This window comes from Acanthochromis polyacanthus, chromosome 17 (genome assembly GCF_021347895.1).
Source record: "Acanthochromis polyacanthus isolate Apoly-LR-REF ecotype Palm Island chromosome 17, KAUST_Apoly_ChrSc, whole genome shotgun sequence".
Classification (NCBI taxonomy): domain Eukaryota; kingdom Metazoa; phylum Chordata; class Actinopteri; family Pomacentridae; genus Acanthochromis; species Acanthochromis polyacanthus.
Genome location: NC_067129.1, coordinates 16,791,669 through 16,815,973, shown reverse-complemented (window position 1 = coordinate 16,815,973; position 24,305 = coordinate 16,791,669). Strand labels below are relative to the sequence as shown.

General features: G+C 39.5%; 1 protein-coding gene across 1 annotated transcript in view; it reads left to right on the top strand.

The window, feature by feature from the left end:
- Nucleotides 1-24,305, top strand: part of uvrag (UV radiation resistance associated gene) — a 100,606-nt gene that overhangs the window by 30,413 nt on the left and 45,888 nt on the right. The window contains 4 exon segments of the mRNA XM_051937475.1: nt 6,773-6,856; nt 7,277-7,362; nt 10,187-10,300; nt 10,303-10,351. Coding sequence (XP_051793435.1) covers nt 6,773-6,856; nt 7,277-7,362; nt 10,187-10,300; nt 10,303-10,351 — 333 coding nt within the window.

Here is a 24,305-nt window from a genome sequence, read left to right as displayed (position 1 = left end):
ATGCTCTCAAGAACACACAAAGGGCATTGTGCTAAAAAGCCCGTTGGCCTGTGTTTGCCTTGGCCTACGGGCAGACGTGTGCAGCGGGTGCAGACGCTGAATCTAGCTTTGCTGATCTGAGAAGTACCTGGCAGTCACAGAGGGTAAACCGGAGCCCCAGGAAGGCCAGCAGGGGCCAAGAGACCCAGCAAACAGGAAATTAACACCGACACTTGTACATCTGCCTAACATCCATTCCACAGGAATATCTGTGTCGCCTGCGTTTCTCACGGAAATGTCTCTTTTCATTTGAGTTTTTTAGTGTTTAGCTAGCAGGAGGTTATGCTGAGCATGCACGCTTTTTGTCAGCATTATCCCATTCTTGTTTAATATTTTTTCTATGATGATCACCAGCCTTTCTCGAAAACGTGGGACTAAAAGACACTAAGAAGTATTTTTACTTGTGGAATCTTTAGCTATAGTACAAGTTTGGTGACTTCAGTGTATTTTTTTTAGAAACATAAGTGATTCTCCTTGTCTTGCTGAAGCGTACTTGAATCATTAAACAACTCCACTTTGCTCAGACAGAAAATAACAAAATACATGTATTCAGTTGTGCACCTTTTTAATGAACAGTTTTGATGTACTTATTGTTTACTTAAATGTTTCTCTTATGCTAGTCTATACTTATAGTTAGACTAGGAAAGTGTAGAATAATATGCTCTTTTTTTAAAATTCTTGTTTCATTCTTTCTTGCTCACCTTTATGCTTAACACACAAAAAACATACAATAAAGTTGTACAAAACAGTTAGTTGTTAAAGATGAAAGTAGTGTTTATCAGCCTTTATGTCAAACAAACCCTTTTAATAAAGAAGTATCTGGTTGGGATGTGTCACATTTTAGATGTGTAGAAGTTGTTAGCAGTTTAGAGCCATTTCCCAGCAAAACTTCTGGGAATATTGTACTTAAACAGCTGTCTAAAGAAAGCCAATTATCTATAATTTTGTTAAAAACAAAAGAACAGCAAAGATTAGCGAAGGGTAAAACATTTATTACAAATTTGTGTAGCAACATAGAGGCCTGCGTACTAAAACGAGGTCAATCTCAACCAGCTGCAAAAGTAAGATGCTGCTTATTCACTGATGCAATAATACATGAGTATTCCTGGAGCTGTCCTGGAGTAATAGTATGCCAGCTCAAAGCTTTCCTCTCCTTGCACACAAATGATGACAAGCAATAGAGTTGTTTGGTCAGTGATATATGTACAGCTTCACAATATACATTTGCTCACCTTGTTTCCAGGTGAGGCCAGGAAGTTTTGGAAGTACCCTTGTAAGTTTCTTTACCATGTTGCCAGCTTTCTTTTACAAATGTGGTACAGACAAAGGTTGAAAATGGGGTAAAAATGGAAAAAATTGAGTAATTTCAATCCCCTCAGAACCCAGAAGCCCACTAAAAACCAAAGGAGAACCCTGGAAGTGCAGACGTTCTGCTGTAATTCAAAGGATGTAACAAAAGCATGGCATTAACCATTTAGGAATTGCAGCCTTTTCCTGTTTCACAGGCTTAAAAGTTCATGGACATTCTAACATATTTATAAATATAAGGATAATTTATGATATTTAGAAGCAAGTCCTTTGTAGTCAGTAATTGCCTAAAGTCTGGAATCTTTGAATGTCGCGATTGTACTATAGTTATACAGGGTGACCCAAAAGTTTGGAAACAAAGTTTAACTGCAGTGTCTATTTCAGTTGGGGGTGCATGAATTCAGTCTTTTTTTTTTTTTTTTTTTACCTATTTTTGTTATAGCATAATAAAATAACTTAAAAGCACAGTATTTGCCCAGTGCAATAACTCGGAAGAAAATTAATAGAACCATAAGTTCCAGGTATGCTGGAGCATAACCTCAAAATGCAGGCCATCAGTGTCAGATTTCAAAACTCTTGATGGTAAAGTATCTGACAGTTTTAATTTTTCTTTAGACATCCAAAAGTACTATGAGGCAACATTTACTGGCCAGTTTGAGGAACCTTCATAAGCATGAATGAAGATACATTCCAGAAGATACCAGTGTAACCAGGTAGTGGAAACGTTCACGTCTTTGTATAAGAAACAAACATGAACATGCCGAAATGTGTTTGTTTTACACTAATCTGATACTCTTCTGAATATAGCTGTGGCACTGATTTATTGAAATAACATTATATTATTTGGATTATAGACTTTTCATTTGTTTCCAAACTTTTGGGTCACCCTGTATTCAGTTGATGCTTGTTTGTTGCCATTATTCTTGTCCTTTGTAAGTAAAAAGCTTGCTCTCCCGTGCAGGAGTCAAGTGACTGACATGGCCATTGATGAACATTCCATTCATTTGCATCAAGAAGCTCTTGGTTTGCTTTTTTCCATGTGTCTCATTGTGAACCATTGTCCTTTCACTTTTGTAGCATTTGACTGAACCTGATGAGGGAGTATAATGTAACTGTAAACACTTTTCAAGTCATCCTGCTGTTTGTATCAGCAGTCACATAATCAATAAACACTGGTGACCAAGTTCTGCTGGCAGCCACATGCCTGTGCCATAACACTGCCTCTACCATGCTTGACAGATGTTGTGGTCTGATTCCATTCCTTCTCCATTCTCTCCTCTTCCCATCATTGTGAGTTCATCAGAGTTTCATCTGTTGAAAGAATCTTGTTCCAGAACTAATCAGGCTGTTTTCCATGTAGCAAAGTCCAAGAGGTAAATCCTCTGCATTTACATTCATGAGGGTATTTCTTGATTGTAGAGGATGCGTGAACCCCCTTTGGAGTGTTCTTGACTTGAAATAATGTTGTGGAGAATTTTTTCTTTACCATGGAAAGAATTCTCCCATCATCTATTTTAGTTATCTTGTGTGGTCCTCTAAGCCTTTTGGTGTTGCTAAGCTCACCAGTGCTGCACCGGTACCTTCTTTCTGGGAATGGATCAGACCGTTGATTAGGCGACTCCATGAGTTTCTGTTCTCTGTTTGATAGCTTTGTTTTGTTTTTACAGCTTATTGATGACCTCTTTCAGTTGCATCAACACTTCTTTGGACCGCAAATGAAGATTTCCAATGAACTGCTACCAAACACAAATTTAACACTTGGATTCAGCTCCAGACCTTTGATCTACTCAATCTGTCAAGAAGTAGCCAAGAAACAAGCCACATCTGGACATGAAAATGCTTTTCAGTCAACTTTCCAATTACTTTTAAGCCTCTATAAATGGAGGGACTATGTAAAAAATAGTTGCAGTTTCTTAATAGTTAATGCAATACTTTAGTCCAACCCCTTAAGTTGAGGTTCTATTATGGGACTGTGCAGAGGCAAAGTTTCAATTGTGTCACTGTCAGTTTAGTATTTCAAAGACAGAAAAGAAGATAATAAAATATTGATATCAGCATTCTTAAGCTTGCAGATTATGAACAATAGTAGGTTTATATGCCACAATTCTTCCTGTCTGTAATCAGAGCCAAATGCACATATAGAACAAATAACAATTTTCTAGAAATATAAATTGTCACTGTTATTTAGTGAAATTTACAGGTGCTGTGAGGTGGACTTTGTGTCTGGTTGTGAGCACATGCTAACTGTTTCCCTCTTTGGAATCTCTGAGCTATGCTAAGCTAATCAGCTCGTTCCCAAACCCATCCAACCCTCCTGATCTGTACTCTTACTTACGTGAGATTTAGAACGCAGGACTCACAGATTGTATGTGAGCCTACTGTTTACCAGAAGAATTGCTGTAGGGGGAAACATGGGTTTGCATTATTTTAGGAAAAGCATTTGTGAAGGGCTGGCCCCATAGCTTAGACACTTAGGTAAGGTCAACAAAAACTAGACACGAGTAATTTCAGATCAAACCATTATTACACATCAATTCATCTCCTTTCTTATAGAAATCTTCTGTACACCGAGAAATCGGAAATGATAAGAGGCTTCTAACCACAGACAAAACAAAGTAGCAATTCAAGTGAAAGGCGAGGAGCATGTATGAGGGGTTGCATCTGTTTCACTCACTCTTTTCCTGTTAAAATCCCTGTTCATCTGTGTGAAATGATGGGCCATTACTCACACAGCTCCACAAGTAGTGATGCATGTGTTGTACAGGATAGCCATTGAGAAAGTCCATCTCACTCACACTGACGCATACACTTTCAGGAGACAGGTTTTATTTACAATTAATTGCAAAACTTGTTTAAAAAATATTTCTTGAATGCAAAATGCAGTTACAATTTCAGTACAATGTGAAACCTGTTTTACTTTACCTTTACTCTTTTTAGCAGTTATGTAAAGCAAACAGACATGTTACATTTGTATAGATTTGTCAATGATCTTGTATTTGGATATTGAAGGAACATTTGCCGAACATTTGATTTCGAGCTTTTTTTTTTCTTCTTCTGCCAAACAGGAATAATCAAGTCAGAAGCCTGCCCATTGCTGTCTAACCCTAATGTCAAGCACTCATTGCAAATTAATTGGTCAAAACATTTCTCATATGCTAACTGTTACAACAGCAGCATTGTCTCAGCAAAAATGGCATTTTGCACACATTCATCCTTTGATTCTCAAAAAAACCCCATCCTGTTCGCCTGTTTGTTTTATAGTGTTCAGCCAATGTGAAACATCTTGACAACTACTGGATAGATAGCTATGGAATTCTGTGTAGATATCAGGCATGAACTAACCATGACGTCACCTGTTGGTTTCAACGCCAAGAAAATGAAGCCCGGATTTTGCTACTTCCTGGTCGCCATTTTGGATTTTTTGGAGTCAGTGATGTAAAAAGCGTCATCAAACAAGCTGGACCGGAGAGCAACTCGGGGCAGGACCAGTCAATGGGACTGTCAATCAAGTATAGCCACGCCCCCTGGCTCCGCCAACTTTAACGATTTATTTCAAATTCAGTATTAATTTATTTTAAGATCGGCCACCTGATCTCTCATTTTGACCATGAAAACTAACGGGAAAAAAAATCCTGAGCTGTAGAACATCAGTCTATCAAATTTTATTTTTTCCAAAAATGAATTGGGGTCTATGGAGCAAAAGCTTTTTGGAGCCAACCCTAGCGGACGGCGTGATATTGCAAGTTTTTGACACTTTCGAGTGGGCTTCAATTTTGGAGCCAGATGCTACGTCCATCTTTATATACAGTCTATGGTAGATATCTTGAGATCAAGAGAGGATGAATTCTTGTAACTTTATCAATCCCTTGACTTTTCAACTACCCCATCATCGTATAAAAATTCGAATAAACCAGAATAACTGCATGTTCATGTTGTGACAGTAAGTTTGCTGGTGTTAGCATTTAGCTTAAAGCAGATAGAGCGTAGCAAAATTACTAGAATGGCTGCACATGTGTGATGCGTGTCGATAAGGGTGATTTTGAATGCAAGGAGTCCATCATTTAATGCTTGATGATGCTATGGTGTAACGATAAAGCATCATTTGCATATCCCACTGACATCATTTGCTGGCTGCACCTGATTGGACCAACACTTTCACTTGTGGTCTTCTCCTGGATTTTGAACCAGAGCAGCATGGCAGCTCATTTTGAAATGTTTCATTGGTATGTTTTTTAACTGTACTTTTATATTATCAAAAACAGTTCAGCCAAATGTGTTTATGAAAACATTTTAGGCATAAAATAAGCAAGGTAGTGTCGGAATCTGTCATCATTTTATTTAAACAAAAGTTAGTTGAAAGGTTTTCACAGAGTTTCCAGAGGTGGCTGGGCACCATGATTTTCAAGTAGCCAAGACGTCAATATTAATGGGTGTCCAACCTAACACTCTGTCTCATGAGATGCAGCACCACGAGAATGCATTGTACCATCTAACACATACAATGTCATTCAAAAGTTTGGGATCACTTAGAAATGTTCTTATTTTTTGAAAGAAAATAATTTTTTTACAATGAAAACAAAATTAAATTAATCAGACATACAGTCTAGACATTGTTAATGTGGTAAATGACTTTTAACTGGAAACGGCGGATTTTTAATGGAATACCTACATAGGAGTACAGAGAAACTTTTTCCAACAACCATCACTCTTGTGTTCTAATGCTACATTGTGTTAGCTAATGGTGTTGAAAGGCTAATTAATGATTAGAAAACCCTTGTGCAGTTATGTTAGCACATGAATAAAGTGTGAATTTTCATGGAAAATAACAAAATTATCTGGGTAACCCCAAACTTTTGAACAGCAGTGTACACAATCAGAAACAGCATTACCTTACTGAGGTTGAGCTGTATTACCTCTCTATAAAACAAACATTTAACCATTTAACAAGCCTTTCTTTCCCCTTTTCGACTGCAGCCTTTGCAGTTCCCTGTGATAATGACACAAGCTGGGATTGATTAGCCCTGCACAATTAATAAGGATGATTCTATTCCAGATTAAAAAGTAACCACTAATTTGATACTTGTATCTAGAATCTACTATCTAGAATCTAGAATAAAGCAGACTGGACAGATTTCCTTCTTTCACCATCATTAGCCTGCTATCATAGCAGCATGTTGTATACATAAGCTCACTTTCTGCTTGTCATTAATCTTTTCTATTTTCAGTAATAATAATTGTCTCTAAGCCTTTCAGTGGGTCCCTGTGGATCAGTAACCAGCTTGATTACATCTTCACTTCTTCCCATCTCTTCCCCTCCAGTGTCTGCTTTTTTCTTTTGTCTGTTCGCTGTCTCCTCTACTCTTTGTCTCTTTGTGCCAGCTGGTTACTCAATGTGTCTTGTTTGTGTCTGTTTTTATCTCCACAGAGAAGAGTTCCTTAAGTCCAACGCCCAGCTCACCTTCCGCTGTCGTCAGCTCCTCTCTGAGCTTTCCTACATCTACCCATTGACGTGGTAAGCTGGGCCTGATGGTACACTGCTGCTGCATGACACATTTGTTAACACAACAAGTACAGATACTTATTTGGTCACAAAACCAAGGCTTTGGTACAGATTTAATGGTGGTTAGAATTTTATGTGCAACAGTTTCCACCCTTATTTCAAGTAATGTCTGTTACTGAATCGATTCCACGTCAATGTTCTCCAGGGATCATCCACAGTCATCACCTTTCTGTTTAACATGCTTCACGGATATCATTTATTATTACATAGTTTTGTAAGATATTTGTCAAACTAAAAACTGTAAATGCTGACACACGAGACGAAGACAATGGCTGAATAGTTTTAAACGTGTCCCTCTGCCAACTGCAAAGCTGTATTTAACCCATGTCATCTTGCATGGGTATGTTTATGCTGTTGTTGTCTTAATAGGAAATCTTTAATTTTTATTCCACAGGCCAATCAGTCAGATTATGTCATCTGTGGAGTGAAGCTGCCAAACTCAGAGGACTTCCAAGTAATTGATTATGTGCCTGTTTGAGTGTTTAAGGTTATAGGAGGACAATGGAGCCTAGCTCTAATGCTTGTGGTGGTATGCTAGATGCTTGGTAAAGCAAACAAGTTAACATTTTACAGTTTGAAGACTGATGATTCCATAGACGTATATGGATGACATAATCTGATTACTGTACATGGTAATTTAGTGCATATGGTTATTACTGTGCTAAGGCATTACAGTCTTTTCCCTGCATGAATGACATAATTTAATAATTACAGGTATGCCATTTTAGTGCTTAAAAGACATAAATGACATAATTGTATCATCAATCTGGAGTGAATAATTTTACTATCGTGGGATTATTCATTTTCCCTTCACTCTTGCTTATTCTATAGAATTAAAATCACAATGCACGCACACATAACAACATGTCTTGCGCTGTGTGTGACATGAGTCGGCAATGATTCAATATCAAATTAGCAGACACGCACAACCATTCCTAGATACATTTTTGTTGTATGTTTTTGTTATATTTTTTATACTGATCCTTATTTTCATTGCGGTACAGTTTAAGCAAGGATTGGAGTAATGCGGCCTCCAACAAAGAGAAGCAAAAAGGCGCCGTACAATCTAGCTAAAATAAAAAACAGAACAATAAGAAACAATTTGTACTGGGAATCTTTGGAAAAAGTTTGGAATTTGCCCTGCCTGAAGGCTGGGCCGGGATGCAGCTAAGTTTGGTTGCATTTTTGTGTTTTTCAGTCTATTTTCTGATCCTTTTTGGCTGCTGTTGAAGGAGTTGGTTAGCAGTACCACAGACTCATGCAATCTTGCCACTAGATGCTTTTTTTTTTGGTTCCACCGCCCCAATTAGACAAAGCCACCAAAATCGCATGCTTTAATATCAAGGTCGCAGTATTCGGTACCGGAGCATTAAAAAAAGTTTTGCCAGCAGGCAGTTTCAGCCACAAAGCCACTTATGTGGGCATAGTGTTGTTTGGGATTGCTTTACCGCAAAGAACTTGATGACTCCGTGACCTCTCAATGCTCAGATGAATTGAAGAGGAACGGGTAATGAATGGTTAGCGGTCTGCAGCACTTGTCTTATACTGGGAACACACCCGCCACTGTCCCCCAACATTCTCTGGCTCCCCTTCCTCACAGCTGGTGAGCCTTAACAGGCCTCTGAGTCCATAATTCAAGAACACCGCTCCCAATCTCCTCCGCTCCCTGCTGTCACACTCCACCTGTTCACATCTTTTAAGAGCACACAGACGTGCATGGCAGTGACAGCGAGCCCATTTGTGTTTGCAGCCATCATTTGTTCCCATAATGCGGAGGCCTGCGTCTGCTTCTGCCTCCAGTCCTGTCCGTAGGTGGACACGTAGAAGTGAGTAAACAACTGAGCATGTGCTGTTGCAGAACATTATAGGGCTAACAGAGAACGTCCTAATGCATTTATTGCTAACTGCCTTTCCCGAATGCCCTCCCTCCTGGTCAAGCGGCTTGTGGTTTGGAAAATGTAGAGAGTTGTTATGTAATTCCAAGTAGCCATTACTATTCACCCTCTAACATAACTGCTGTGACCATCTTGCGCAATTCAGCATGTGTTGAATACAGATAGAGGGAAGAAAGGATTGAGAAACACGAACTTCACTTCTCCATTGCTTACCCCAGCTCTAATTTGTGTGAGGTCTGCCCCAGTTAGAGCTGCTCAAGTCCAGAACTGTCTGAATTTGTGTCGAAGACAGTTTGAAAAGGCCTACAGGGTGGATGTTCCATATTAGAGATCAGGGTCAGGATTAGTTGGCGTTCAAATCCTACTGAGGGTCAAAGTGGAACTGGCATTAAAGCCTATCTTTTTTCACATTTAACCAAGCTTTCCATGTCAGCTCAGCCTGACGGTACCAGCAATCTCCAGTTGCACCCTAAGGTGTTTCTTATTGTTGCATGTCCTTTAGTTGACCTGATAGACCCAGAGGTGAGGAAGCTGTTTACTCCAAGTGCTTTAGTTCTACAGACTGAAAAGCACAGGAAGGAGAATGATATATTGCAGGGCTTCTTTGTCAAGTTGAAAAGCACACAATATGAGCCAAGGAGTCTACCACTCTCTTGCCATAGTCTATTATTTTAAAGCATTAAGATAAAAACCACAGTGATTTTACATCTTTGCCTCAGGCAGTGTCCTGCTGCTATTTGAGAATGTGAAACCACTTAGCGTGCTGTCTTGAAACCATTTCTCGTGCTTAAAGGAGCTTGGTTTGCCGCTTCTTCCCTTGGAAATGTTCAAAAAGACATCCAGTTTTTCACCCTTAAAGTTATTTGGAATGAGAGAGAACAGTTACTTTTTGGCTTCCCAAGCACATATCTGAATGAATTTGTGATTCCCACTGCTGCCAGAGTTATTTGGTAGTGTGTGCTGTGCCGTATTCTGTAACACGTTAGAAACACTTTCTCACATGAACAGAACTGCTCTTCTTCCTGTGAATACTTGGTTACCAGGATATCTTTAGTTGGATGTTTATACATATTTGTTCTGGTTCACATGATGCGGACATGTTTCATGTAAACACTATTTATTTTTCCATGAAATACAATTCCAAACAAAACAGGGATTGCTGACTGTGCTTTGAAGTTTTTGATATAATACAATACTGACTTGGGTGATTGAAATGCTGCCACATTGAGTTTATTTTGCATTGACTTGTAAGATTAGAGGCCTTGGTGTGTTGATGTAGATCACTCGAAAAGCCCACTGATGAATTAACAAGTTCAATATTTCTTGTCTGCTGAGCAAAACTCTGTCTAATGTGTTATTCCTGGATCCACTTTGTGTCCTGCAGCAAAGGATGATGGGAGCGTGGCAGTCGCCCTGGGTTACACGGCACACCTGGTCCTGATGATCTCGTGCTTCCTGCAGATCCCTCTTAGGTATCCAGTGATCCACAAGGGCTCACGCTCTCCATCAAGGACACCATCACTGACAGACTCACTGAGAAGGAGAGAGAGTAAGTAGGCTCAGTAGCTGACATGGAAACACTAAACATAAGTGGGCATGTACGTCTCTTTCATTACAAATGCTGGGGATACTGTTTGGCTAAATCTGTTTTCCTCTGTGTACAAATTGTACATACAGTGACCCCAAAAGATAGTTGGGCACTTAAGCCATACTTCAAAATATATTAATTCAGTTTCATCAGATGACAAATTTCAAAGCAAATGGTGTTTATTTTAAAGGTTGAGTATGGTGACAGTCTGTTCTTATTGTGTGATTAGTAACCTTGGAGTCCTCTGGTGCACCCCTCTTACTAGATGCCCTCCTTGCTTTACAAATCATAAAGATTTTTTATTCAGTTTGTATGCAAAAACTAGTAGCTGTTCATTCAAACTTTGCATTACTCTGCCCCCTCACTGCCCGCTGCTTCCAATTGAGCCGTTTAGAAAGAGCCCGTGAGGCCTTCAATTCCACCAGGTTTGTTTATTTACTAGACCAGCTTCTGCTAACTCTAAGATGGTGGAAACCTTAAAGCTGCTGTCCGGAGTTTCCGTTTGTTTTCAATTTATGTATCATTTTTTAACAAAGCTTAAATGTGTTAGTCTAGTTCGATACTATAATATAAAGTTAGTATAACGCGATAGGAAAATTTATTCCTGAGCTCCGCCTTCCTCTCATAGACCCCCATGTTATTCCAAAAAGCGCCGGTCGCTGCCGACCAATCAAGTTCGAGCTTCAGCTTTGTCATGCTGTCAATCAACGGTTACGCGCACAGCAAGCAAGCCCATGCAGAGGTGGGCGAGCTACGCACTACGCAACCGCGCGCACATTTGTTTTGCTTGTGGAGGAGCTGAGAGAGCATCAGGGCTCAGCAACTTCCAGAAAAGTTACCAATCCCACGGCTTGTCAGGCCAAGAGACTGCAGGACGTTTTTTGGCTCGGGGTGCTCGCGTCGCTCTCCGACCACGGCCTCCATAGCCCGCCTGACGGCTTCGTTTAGATGCCCGACCTCTGGAGGAAGATGTTGGGGCGTCTGGGACATACTCTTCGTCAGAGGAGTCATGCAATTCTGAACTCTAGATAGAAATAAATAAACAATGTAACACATATACATGCGTAAATGCACTAAGTTTGATAAACAACGTCATCGAGAGGGATACACGAGTGTAATCACATATTGAAACTTTACTCGTTCGTCCTAGCAGATTCATGTTATTTTGGTATTAGGACAAGTTAGACTCAATACAGAATTCTAACGTAATTCCTTTATTATTTACTAAATGTACTAAATGCAGAAGAGGGGAAAACAGCAAAACAGGCCATATGCTGCAGCACTCTGGGCACTTCTCTCATGTACTGCGCGCGTGCACAAATAAAGGGCGAAATCAGAGGGAGGGTGGGTGGGACCAACAGCGTTTTGGGAGACGCTGCGATTCAAACTCCGGACAGCAGCTTTAAGAGCAACTTGAAACCAGTAGAAAAGGACTGGGTGGGTACTGCGTTTTCATGCGCCAGGTTATGCTTCAGGTGGCAACAAATCCACTTAACGTTTACATCTGTTGCCAATAAAGCTGTTTCGTGTGCATGTTTTCTGTTTCTGGTTGTCAGACAATGAAGTAAGAAATAGGGTCAGAAATGCAGCCATAAGGCTACGGTACTACCAGCAGTCCACTTAGAGCCATTCTCAAGCTGTGACCTGCACTGCTAAACAGCACTAAATAAAAAATCTCACTCTTATATGGTACTCTTCTGTGTGCCTTCCTTAAGAAGGGAGTGTAAACCGCAGCATCTCAGCTGCATTTAAAGCTGAAAATTCAGAACATGCCTCTGGTCATATGAGGTTTTCACTAGTTTTTCCAGAAAGGGGCACATACCTTAGGAGGAAATAGCTCAGGCACATTTGCAAGGCAAAATATTCCACAAGAAGATGTAGTTTTCTCCATGCCGCTCCATAGGTGCTTTCTGTGATTAGATCAGAAGCTCAGGGGGGGACATACATACACTTTGATTTCTTCTGACAAAAATATCTTTCAGTAGACGCTGGTATGCTTGCATCATTATCTGCCTAAAAAAATAAAATCTGCGCTGCTTGAGCATTTTTTGACCGAGTTTGCATCCAAAATTCCTCGTACACATAATAATCCATGATAAATACAAGTTCAAACTACACCATTGTAAGAAAAGCAGCCCGGACTTGGACATTTCCCACCTTCATGCATTACTGTGTCCACACATGTACACAGGCTGGATTTCTATTCCCTGCCTTCTCCATCATACCCATGTAGGTTGAATCTGAACTGATCTACAATATCACACATTTTTAAAAAGTTGCTGTCTCTGCACATATTTCCGTTTCTTCTAATTTTATCCCCAGTTTTCTGTATTCTTTGAGCCTATCCATATTTCCATTCCTTTTGTATCCATAGTCCATTGATCCTGTTTGGAATGATGTAGGGATGTCCCGATCAGGTTTTTTTGCCACCGAGTCCGAGTCCGAGTCCGAGTCCATCATTTGAGTATCTGCCGATCCGGAGTCCCGATCCAATTCTTTCTAATATTAAAAATACGTATATTATCTTATTAAAAAAATAACAAAAAACTTATGAAAAGTTTTCCTTTTTTATTTTCTTAACGTCAATTCAAAAACAACACTTAGAACAGTACATTTCTGTGACTAAAAATAACAATCAGAAAATAAATAAATTTCCCTTTTAGCTTAGGTACAAAAGTAAAAATAACAAATTTCCCTTTTAGCTTAAGTACAAAAGTAAAAATAAATAATAAATTTCCCTTTTGGCTTAGGTACAACAGCAAAAATAAATAAATAATAAACTTCTATAAAATAAACAGCAGGTCAGCTCAACTCAAGGCATGTAAACAATAGGGAACAAAGTTAACCAAAGAGGCCACTTTATAATACCGTAAGGCCAGTAGTAGTAATGTGCTCTTATGAATGGCACATATTGTCTAGAGTTTCACTGAAGGACATGTATGTTTTCTTGATGAAAACCAACATTTCCACCTTGTCAGGTTTGAGCCTATTCCTGTTTTCCATCTACATACATCTCATTTAAAAAGGAGATTGAATAAAAAATAACATATATATCCAACCGAGTCCAAATCGGGAGGTCACTTCTGATCCCGATCGAGTCTGTAATCACATGATCGGGCCCGATATCCGATCATGTGATCGGATCGGGACATCCCTAGAATGATGTGTGAACTGACCTTAACCCTAATCTAGTCCAATCTGCTGTCATTCTTTAAGGTTCTCCATGTGCTTCTTCAGTTTTAATCATTTTGATCACTTGATCTGTGCTGGATAGAGATTCTTGCTGATCTGACACACAGTGACCTACTTTGTCCAACAAAGCATACTTTGCAATTGATCTGAGCTCTTTGACTTGTCTTTGCCATTGTTGCAGTTCTCTTTAACCCTTTAAGCGTCAGTCAATTCCAGCCGTTTCAGAACAAAAATCGCTAATATTCTATTTTTAAATAAAAAAAATTACGAAAAATACGGGGAATATTGGACGCGCATCGGGAGGTGCATTTCCTTGAAAACGACCGATTCGGGGATTTTATACCGACTTCAGGACATGTTTTGGACAAAATAGTTTACTGGCTTGTGTCATCTGATGTAAAAGGTTGGATTATGGCCGTTTTTGTGGAATCTTTTTTTGTGTGTGTAATAATAAACCCGGAAATGTGAGTCGCGCTGTGTGCTTTGAAGCCGTGTATAGAGAACGGATGGATGAATATTTGTTTTTGTCGGACAAATGTGTTTTTCTCCACCCGCTGTGGTAATCGCATCTGAAAGTGGTTTATACCCGCGGATTCATGAGAATCTAAGCTTTCCATCGGTGTATAGTGTTTGTATAATCGCGTTTGCACCCGTCGGACATTCTTGAAATTCCTATGCAAATTAGTAGGTGTACCGCCGGCGGTACACTGAAGCTTAAAGGGTTAACTAGTGCCAGTGGTATTGTTGTTAATGTATAAACTCAGTTACTCTCAAGTTATTACGTGTCACCCCAGCAGAGCTACCACAGGTGTTGTTGTTCATCATCATCATCAATCAAGTTCCCCGATCCCAGGCTCAGACACACAGGTTTTGGGGCGATTTGCACCCAGTTCAACCCTTCTGACAATCAGAAGATGGAACTGATCTGGGATCTTGGTCTGTGCTGATGTTTGGCCCAGATTATCTGGTACTGTGAGGAGTTGACAGATCCAGTCTGGAAACGTCCAAGCTGCTCGCCAACCCATTGGGGTACTCATGATAATATCCATCCATCCATCCACCCACCACCCACCCACCCACCGCTTAATCCTCATTAGAGTCATGGGGAGACTGGAGCCCATCCCAGCTGACTTAGGGTGAAGGCAGGGGACACCCTGAACAGATCGCCAGGGCTACACTTAGAAACAGTCACACTCACATTCACACCTACGGACAATTTAGAGTTACCAATTAACCTGAGCATGTTTTTGGACTGTAGAAGGAAGCCCGAGTACCTTGAAAAACCCACGCATGCACAGGAAGAACATGCAAACTCCATGCAGAAAGATCCCGAGAAGGCTGGAATGCGAACAGGAGAGCTTCTAGCTGCAAGGGAAAAGTGCTAACCACCAAACCACTGTTCAGTCCTGATAATATCCAACGTGAATCTATTTAGGAGTTGACATTGGAAGGGTTCCAATTATTACGCCACTGGCCTGCAGCAGTGGACTCTGTTGCAAAGCAACAGTAAACATTCTAGCTCTTGACGCTAGCGTAGCTACACATATTGAGACTGATAGCTAAAATCTCTTGCTGAAGAATAAACTACCCATGCTGACCACATCTCCTTAGACTTATTTAACTTTCTGTTTTTTTTCTCAAGTATTTTAGTATTACAGAAAGCCCACAGTCTACACATTTGTTTCCTTCTGCTTCCCCATGAGATCATGTGAGGTGGTTCTCTGCTCCTTCTGCCACGATAATCCTAATAATATCCTGTAGTGTGTGGTTATTTTCAAATCTTGTAGTGTGTGCATGTCATGTGAGAGAGACGAATGACTGAAGTTTTTCCTCATGTGCATGATGCAATCTGATTCAACAACTGCTGGGATTTTGAAACTCCCTTAGCGTGCACCAAGCCTTAGTTTGACAATCAGGACTTTCTCTTGTGTTGTTGTTTAGCAGGGTATGTTCTCTTATCTAATGTAACAATCTGATTAATTATAATCATAACTTCAAAAATATGTCTTTAATTATTTTTTTACAGTGTATTCTTTTTACTACAGCTACAGGATGTTAATATCAAATGAATTCAATTAAACTAAGCCCCAAAGATCAATTTTGCTGTATGTGGAAATAATGCACATTCATACAAGTTGTTTTTTTCAAGTTCAAGCTTTTGAACACAGACCAAATTGGCAGTTACGTTTTTCAGCTACAAATTTTTGGATTCAGTACCTGGACAAGAAAGGCATTTGTGTTCGTATTTTGCTTTTTTTAAATTACTGTACTGACATTGTGCAACATGTTCCTCTTGTTTCCTAGTTACTTCCTTTTGCCAGCATCTCACAAGTGTTGGTTACGCGCTCTGTCGCTTTCCATTATCTGAGTTTACTATCTTGGTGAATTAAATCCAAAAGGAGCATATTTACTTTTGCTCACATTTGCTTTGCATCAAAACATTTACAGTCACCATTCTGTTTCAATCAATCCCAAAACATGTCTCTTGGAAACCTATCCGTTCACGCTTTTGTTTTTTTGTCTAGCAGACTGAGGGAAGCAAAAATTTGTTTGATGTTTGTCCAGTACATTTGTCTTTTTAAACAATTATAACCCATTCCATAAATTCTATTTTAGATGTAATGAAAGATGAAAAGTGTGGGTGTTCATTTTTGACTTGAACAATCAAGATCACGAAAAAGCATTTAACATTTCTAGCATTGTTGACATTAAAGTTTGTATGGTAAAACCTAGAATACATGCTGAGGGCTTATTTAAAGTTGTTGACACCATATGTTTGTTTCTACTAACTTTATTACGCTTTCAGCACTCTGTACAAACCAAAGGAGCCACATCAAATAAGTCAGTGCTGCCAGATTTTAAAGATCTGAAATATAGTAGTCAATAAATTGCCAGTCTTGTTACATTTTTATTCTCTTTGGGGAACTGTATTTAAGGTTTTGACAGACCATAAAATCATGTATTTAGTACAGATGGTACAGTGTGTGGAATTGTAAGCTAGCCCTTCAGAAGTTTAAGCATTTAAAATGAAATCATTAGCAGTCATGGCGTGGAAATAATCAAAGTTCAACCTTCAGTTTTCAGAATGCACTTTAAAAATGTACCAAAAAGCACACTACTCTAAATCTATTACAATATATATTCTTTTCTTTGCTCATTCTGCTCACTTCTCACCCCATCTTTGCTGTTAAATCTTTGTTGTCTGACTTAATTTTCGATAATTTGTTTTTAAGCTACATCCTAAAGATCAGACTTACAGGCTGATGTTTTAATGGTGGATGTACTGTCACTCTTCTCTGATAATAATACTGCTCAAAAAATAGATAAGGTTTATATTTTCATTGTAATGACTGAACGTGAGTTACCACAGGCTGAAGATGGGTAAATCTGCCTGGAAAAGACCTCAGTGGAGTCTAGGTTCTGTCTGTCATTAGCAGCAAATAAGCATGACTTGATACAGTTTTATGTATTCCTGATTTTTTTTCCATCAGCTTGTCCTGATCAGGTTTGCAGTCGTTTTAATAATGTGACTGCTGCAACAGTTGTTTGCTTCCTTTGTGCTCTAAAATACAAGAGGGGTAATAGATCACCCTTCGTAACAACCCTCATCTGCATTTTACTACAACATCCTGTCTTCCATGAGCTGATAGTAGCTGCAATGTTCAACATGAAAGCAAACAGAGATCAATTCTCAGAGGATTTGGATTTATTGGATCAAATATCAGATGCCACTAATGTCCACTCAACCCATTTCTTTTAAGTCCTGCTGTGCATTTATTGGTAGCTTGTACTCTGTCACCCACAACTATGTTTGCTCCTATTTAACTTGGCTTTATTGCATTAAAATAATTACACACAGCGCCACATTCTTCCTTTAATTTTTGTTTTAACCCTTTGAACCCAAAGTCTGCTGGCATGTTTTAAAGGCATGTTTTCTTAAATAAATCGCCACAATGGCACCATTTATCAGAGCAAGAAACTGTAAAAACAGATAGTGTGGAACGTCATATATGACGTGCAGTTTCATTTGAAAACCACAAACCTAATATGAGCTTAAAAACTTCTCCAAAGTGCTTTTTTCTACAAGTTTCATTTAAAGAAACGCCAACAGAAACACTTTGCTGTCATCAGTTTCTGTTTAAAACTAAATAAAGACAACCCAGAGGCCTGTAGTGACTTATTTGGCTGAACTGCAGGCTGAGGACACAAGAGGAGACAAGTATGCATATGAATTACATATGTTCATACTATATCTTATCTCTAGCGCCCTCATTTTTGGTGCAGCATTAGAAACAACTGTTGGAAACCTGTTGGACATATTGAGTCCAGGTTTCTTCATTTTTTGTAAAACAAACAAATTCAAATTCACATTTTTCTCATTTTAATTATATATGCCATTTCAAATTTTGTCATACTGTGCAGAAGGCATTTCTTGTAGTTTTCTTTACGTCTGGCCATACTTGTGTTGTTTCACAGAGGTGCAGGACTTCATTAGGGCTGGACCCGAATATCCCGAATATCCCGAATATCCGAATATTCGTTCGCTACGGCATTATCTGGATATTAATTTTGGTATCCGAATATTCAGGCCGTCTCCTCCGCCGCTGCTGTGGTACATTTATGTGCTGTCAAAGCTTCTTCATTCCGATACGGGTCCAAATATGAAATAGTGATGTAATTTCAACTGTTTGGGCCTGTGAGACTTATTACAGATTCTTGGCTCTTCTAGCTCATACAACATTTGCCTCTTCAATCACAGATCTGCCTAGCTTGGACAAGTGAAACAACTATAATCGTTCTCTTGCGTCGTTGTGTTTTTCCCATGGTAACAACTTGAAGATTAAAGTGTTCTTGATTTGCTGAGGTGTTTAAAGAGCTGTAAATCACACTGCACATTTTATGACAGTGTCTCTATCACACCCAAGGGTAGTAATCACTTTGCTTCCTATCTTGCATTTTTGTTGAATCAAGAACTGTTCGTGATTGAAGAATACTGTTGACATAAAGCATAGCAAACGATAAACTGATAGTCTAACCTCACCTGGGGCTTTGGGGGGTCGCTTGTGCTCGTCGTGAATTGCAGGGAAACTGTTTTTACAGTTAAGGCCAATATAATGAAATTATTATTTGTGTATGTTATGGTCTCGTAACTATGCATCAAGTCAGACTTTAAAAAAAAACCTAGCTGTGTTATGATAATTGCACACTTGGGTCACGCATACTGCGGTATGCACCTTACATGCATCTTGACGTTCCACACATAAAAAGACCCACTTCAATATCTGAGAGAGCGGGAGTGATGAGGAAGCTGTTGCTATAATCCACAGTGTCGTTAAACCGAATGGATGTAAAAAAGGTGGGTGAGGATAAAAGTCCAGTCATGCTTACAATTATCAGCTCTTCACAAAATACATGTTTGTTGATATGAACACAATATTTCAGTTGTTTATTTTAAAAGAATATTTATGTAAAATAAACATGTTTATTGTTAGAAAGCTGGACAAATCTAAGCAATTGTGGAAGCATGTGTGGGAGAAGCTCGAGCTGCACAGGCTTGGTGGTTAGCACTTCTGCCTTGCAGCTAGAAGATCCCTGGTTTGCATCCCCCTATTCCTGGGATCTTTCTGCATGGAGTTAGCATGTTCTCCCTGTGCATACATGGGTTTTTCTTTAAATCTAGTCTCAGCTTCTCATGGACTGGCTTGATAGGCAACAATAAAAGTTCATTTATCTGTTTTCTGCTGCACAATTGGCTGCCTATTTTTAGCGAAGCAACATGTAGGAAGTTGATGTCTCAACAAGCACTGGCACCTTCACATCCACATGTCATCCAGAGCAGGACTAACAGCTGGAAGAAAATGTGTGAGAAGAAGAGAGACATTATCAGGCAAGCCAGTGATTGAGCAGCCATCTCTTTGTGTAAGTGATTATGTCATGACAACAGCTGGAGATACTCACTGGGAGTCACTTTACACATTTCCAGTCCTACCAAGTAGGATATTTACACCAACATCAACCACTGTCAACCAAAATCAAAAAAGTATCCTATTGCTTTCATTCAACAGCTAACTTGGCTTTTTGAACAGACATGACAATCTGACATCACTCTTCGGTGTCCCTGAATTGAGCCAAACGCTCCACCAAACTTTCGCCCGCCCCCAAATGTTTATGACCCCTGAGGCCCCAGCGGGCTGCAGACACACAGCAAAATGATGTGTGGGGAGACGGAAAGCAACTAGCCGGGCTCTAAAAGTGTACAAAAGGGGTGATTAAAGTGTCGGAAAAAGGCAGCCAGTCATGATAAGTGAGGTGGCATGGGATCAGTTTCTCAAAGTGTGGTAGGATTAGCAAGCAGTCAGCCAATTATAGTGGCATACACATAGGAACCTTTTGCCACTGTTGTTGCATGTTGCACCACAGGCCCCTGTTAAAAGGTAATTGTTCGTCCTGACTTCTCAATATTAACTGCTTTTGTAATCAGATTAATTTTTTTGTTCTCTTTTTAGCGGCTAAGCAAAGGATGCAACTTCAATGTTCACCCAAAATAGTGACAAGTAGAATTGTTTTGGTATAGCATTTACACTGCCGCTCAAATGTTTGGGGTCACTTAGAAATGTCCTTGTTTTTGAAAGAAAAGCAGTTTGTTTTCAGTTACAATAACAATCAAATCATCAGAAATGCAGTCTAGACATTGTTAATGTGGTAAATGACTATTCTAGCTGGAAACAGCTGATTTTTATTGGAATATCTGCATGGGGGTAGAGAGGTTCGTTTCCAGCAACCATCACTCCTGTGTTCTAATGCTACATTTTGTTAGCTGATGGTGTTGAAAGGCTAATTGATGATTGTAAAACCATTTTGCAATTATGTTATCACATGAATAAAAGTGTGAGTTTTCATGGAAAACATGAAATTGCCTGGGTGACACCAGCTTTTGGACGGTAGTGTACATGCAGGATGACAAGCAGTGTGATTAAAATGGATAATCATAAAACTAGCAAGGCTGTCTTACTGCACAACTCAAATCATCTCGCAAATCTTTAAATTTCCAGTGTCGCAAGATGCTAGCTCGGAGGTGGTTGTTGTTTCACATAGCAAAGAAAGTGGTAACACAGTTAACAGAAGGGAAGGACAAAGCAGTCTGAAATTAGCAGACAGGCTTATATCCACGTCCTTGGTCCAGTGAGGCACATTAATACTGTACTGACCTGAGGAAGTGGCTGCTCGGACTAAAGGCAGTTCCGTGGTGGCAAGCGAAGAGCATTGTTGGAGTCTGGCTAACAATGGACCACCATGACAATGATTTCTGTGGCGGGTAATGGCACAGAGCTTGTATACTCAAGATGAGACCAAAATCTGCAAGGACAGCATTTGTATAACTGAGTAACTAATCTAACCAAGCTGCTTTTGTGGCAAATGTCTATATAATGTGTATAATGCCCGCTCTAATTATTTTGTTTTACTGGATAATCAATTATTGATAAATAATGGTACTGACTATCAAGAAAATTGTTTAAAAAAAACTGCATCTCTAGTAATACTACAACTGTGTGTCCTGATTTTGGTAGCTGAACTACTTGCACCTGTGACTATCCGACATATAATCCTTCATGTTTTGTTGTAGAAGCGCTGGCTATAGTAGAGCAAGAACATGTTCGTGGTTTCTGAGTGAATTGAAGCATTACAAGCACCAGACTGTTATAAAAGAAGAATGTGTTTCTCTTTTTTGATTTTGGCTCATATAATTTTATTCCTTTCCATCTGTGGGGTAAAATAATGACTTTACTATGTCAAATGGTAAAATGTTAGCCACAACAAAACCAGTCAAGACCCGTGGTGCTCTAAACTGCATTGCCCTCTAACAGCTGTCTCAGACCACAGTTAGAAACTGGCCTTGTAAGACTGTTTGAAAGTGAGGTGTGGAAGATGACTGATGTCTGGTACGTGATTTGGCTTTTTGAGGATGTCAGAGTCCACTGATGTCAGAGAATTTCTCTAACCAGAAGGACTATGATTCCAACAACATGTTGCACCCACATTTGGTCTTGTGCAGAGCTCAGTTCCAGTGTTTCTGATTGCATGGAGGAGAAGTGAGGAGATGCGATCCAGATGTCCAGTGTTTGATTGAGACCAGAACTCAGCCATTAAAAAGCAAGAGCTCGTAGAGCCATTCATCCAACCTATTGAAGAAAATCAGCTTTAAAAAGGAAAAAAACTTCATCATTGGCTAAAGGAAAATGGATTTAAGTGGGATTTACACATCACTGTTTGGTACAAACACAAAAGAAGCTGTTGGTGGAGTTGGGTGCCAGGGGCAGCAGGCTAGCTAAAAAGTTATCTATGAGCTCCCCGAAAAGAGGCTGTCATTCCGAGGCTTCAGCGGTTTCGTGTCTTCATCATAGACCATGTGCATAAGAGAAGAGGGGAATTGCCTCTAATCTAGTCTTTCCTGACTAAAGTTGCACGGCAGTGAAATAGAAAAGAACTATGAGGGAGCAGGTCAGGTTCAACACCTTGGTTATGGGGTGACCTATTTAACTGAAAAGCACACACAAACACACACGGTCTGGCTTTTTATTGTTCCATTTAAATTCATTCAGTATCAGTGCATTAAAGGTCAGTTCACCCAAATTACAAGATAATACAGGACATCAGAGTCCTTGTGGTATCTAGCCATTCTAGGTATGATTTAATGGAATTTAATATATTGAAATTTATAAAATGTACAAATGTTCAGTCTAAGATGACGTTCAAGACTGATATAATTTGGTGCAGTCACCCATGTTATTATAAAATTACAGTTTTCACTGGGTGCTACAGTGTAAGAGAAAAATCTCAGTTTGGCAATATAGGCTAAATCCTGTGATATATGCGTGTTTGGTAGTGGTTCATTTGCGGTTACTGCATCCTTCATTGAAGAGATAAATGAGGCGATCAACTTGGGAACTCAGAGAGCTTAAATCAGATTTGAAACGAGCTCATTCTTTACGTCTGTATGTCAAGTACAAAGGCACCCAGGGACTGGACAGAATGTTTGCTTGTCTTTTGTGGTTTTCTGCCAAATCATTCAAGGACAATGGCAGGAACGTTGTGTTTATAATACCTCTGTAGAAGTCAAGGAGGATCTTCTAGGTTGACAGGATAGTTGCATAAGCAGCCCTTCATCTTGGAGCCCTGCTGTTGTGCAGCCTATTCAAACGGTCTTTGTTCATCCTTCATTAAAACGATAACAAGAAGCATCTGTGCTGAATAGCTTTCTGAAGGATACTGTAGGTCCAATAGTACTATATACTTGTTTTTAGAAAAAAATGCATGTTCTTGTAAAACTCACTACATATTTTTTCACTTTCTAACCATTCGTCTGTGAAAATGTCATGAATGGTCTTTCTGTTTGTCACTCGATTTGTCCACGTCTTTCGGCCAGATTGAAGAATCTCAAACTATTGGATGAAGTAGCCCAAAATATTCTTCAGAGAAAGAATCCTACTGACTTTTCTGTAGTGCTACTAAAAAGTTTATACTTTCGTAAAATGTTGCAAGTACAGTTGAATGGATCTTCATTAAATTTGCTGCAGATTCCCATGGTGACAAGTGGGTGATTACTAATCAGTAATTGGTAATTCTCTCACCTGTCCCTCATCAATGTCATGGGGTTTGTGACTTTGCGAAATGTCTCAACAGCGACTCATTTGCTTTCATGTTCTGCTCACAATGAAAGCTAACAACATTTCTATCAAACTTGGCTTCTACCTTGATATGATGAGAAACATTTTACTCACTAAACTTTAGCATTGTGAGTGTGAACATGCCGAAGTTACTGTTTAGCTCAAGTACATGTAGTCCAAGTGCCTGACAACACCCTCACTGCTAGAATGGCTGTAGATTTACCCACTAAACTCTAAGCAGCTTCTGGATGCTTTTTCACTCCAGTCACAGTTTTAACTTACTGTGAGCTCATTTTTCACTGCGATTTAAAGTTCTGCCCCTCTATTCAAATAGCACAACCAAAGCTACAAGCGGAGAGAACTCAAGCATGTCTGTCTTGTAGTGGAACAAAGTTAAAATGCCACGGATCCCACAAAATGAGTTGGAATTGACATGTACAACAGTTCTATTTACAATTTCTGGTTCTAATAAATGTAGTTTTGCAAATTTTCAAAAGACAACGTGCCTTTCAGTCCTTTTGATTCAAGATCAGATATTGTGTTTCAGAAGCACTTTATATTCAGGTGCTCTGGTAAGCTGATAACAAAGTAAATCATTTCCCAAGATACATCAGGTCTCTTTTGTCCTACGTTTTTGGTTAATGAGTACTCGGGTGCTGATCATATCAAGCTCCTCTTCTCCATCTGTGCTTGCAATTAAAACAAAGGAAGAAAACAAAGGCAAAGAGAAAATGAGAGTGTAGGGGTTGGGAGCTGGGGTCAGCCGACCCCTGGATATTCTTAAGAGCAGCGATGAAAACCCAGTATGACAGAGCAAGCAACTGCCACATCACTCAGGAGACACTTTAACGGCATAGACCAAGTTGGTGAAATGGTTATACTGGGGTCTTAAGTGCAGCAGCAGTCATTAAAATAGCATGCACTGACAGATGCTCAGTGTAATCATTTCTCAGATATTGAAAATTGCAGCTCACTGTGATTTATATAGTAAGTACTGCCATTAGAGCCTTGACGGTTGCAAGGCAGGTGTTGTGTTTTTTTTTTTTTTTTTTTTTTTT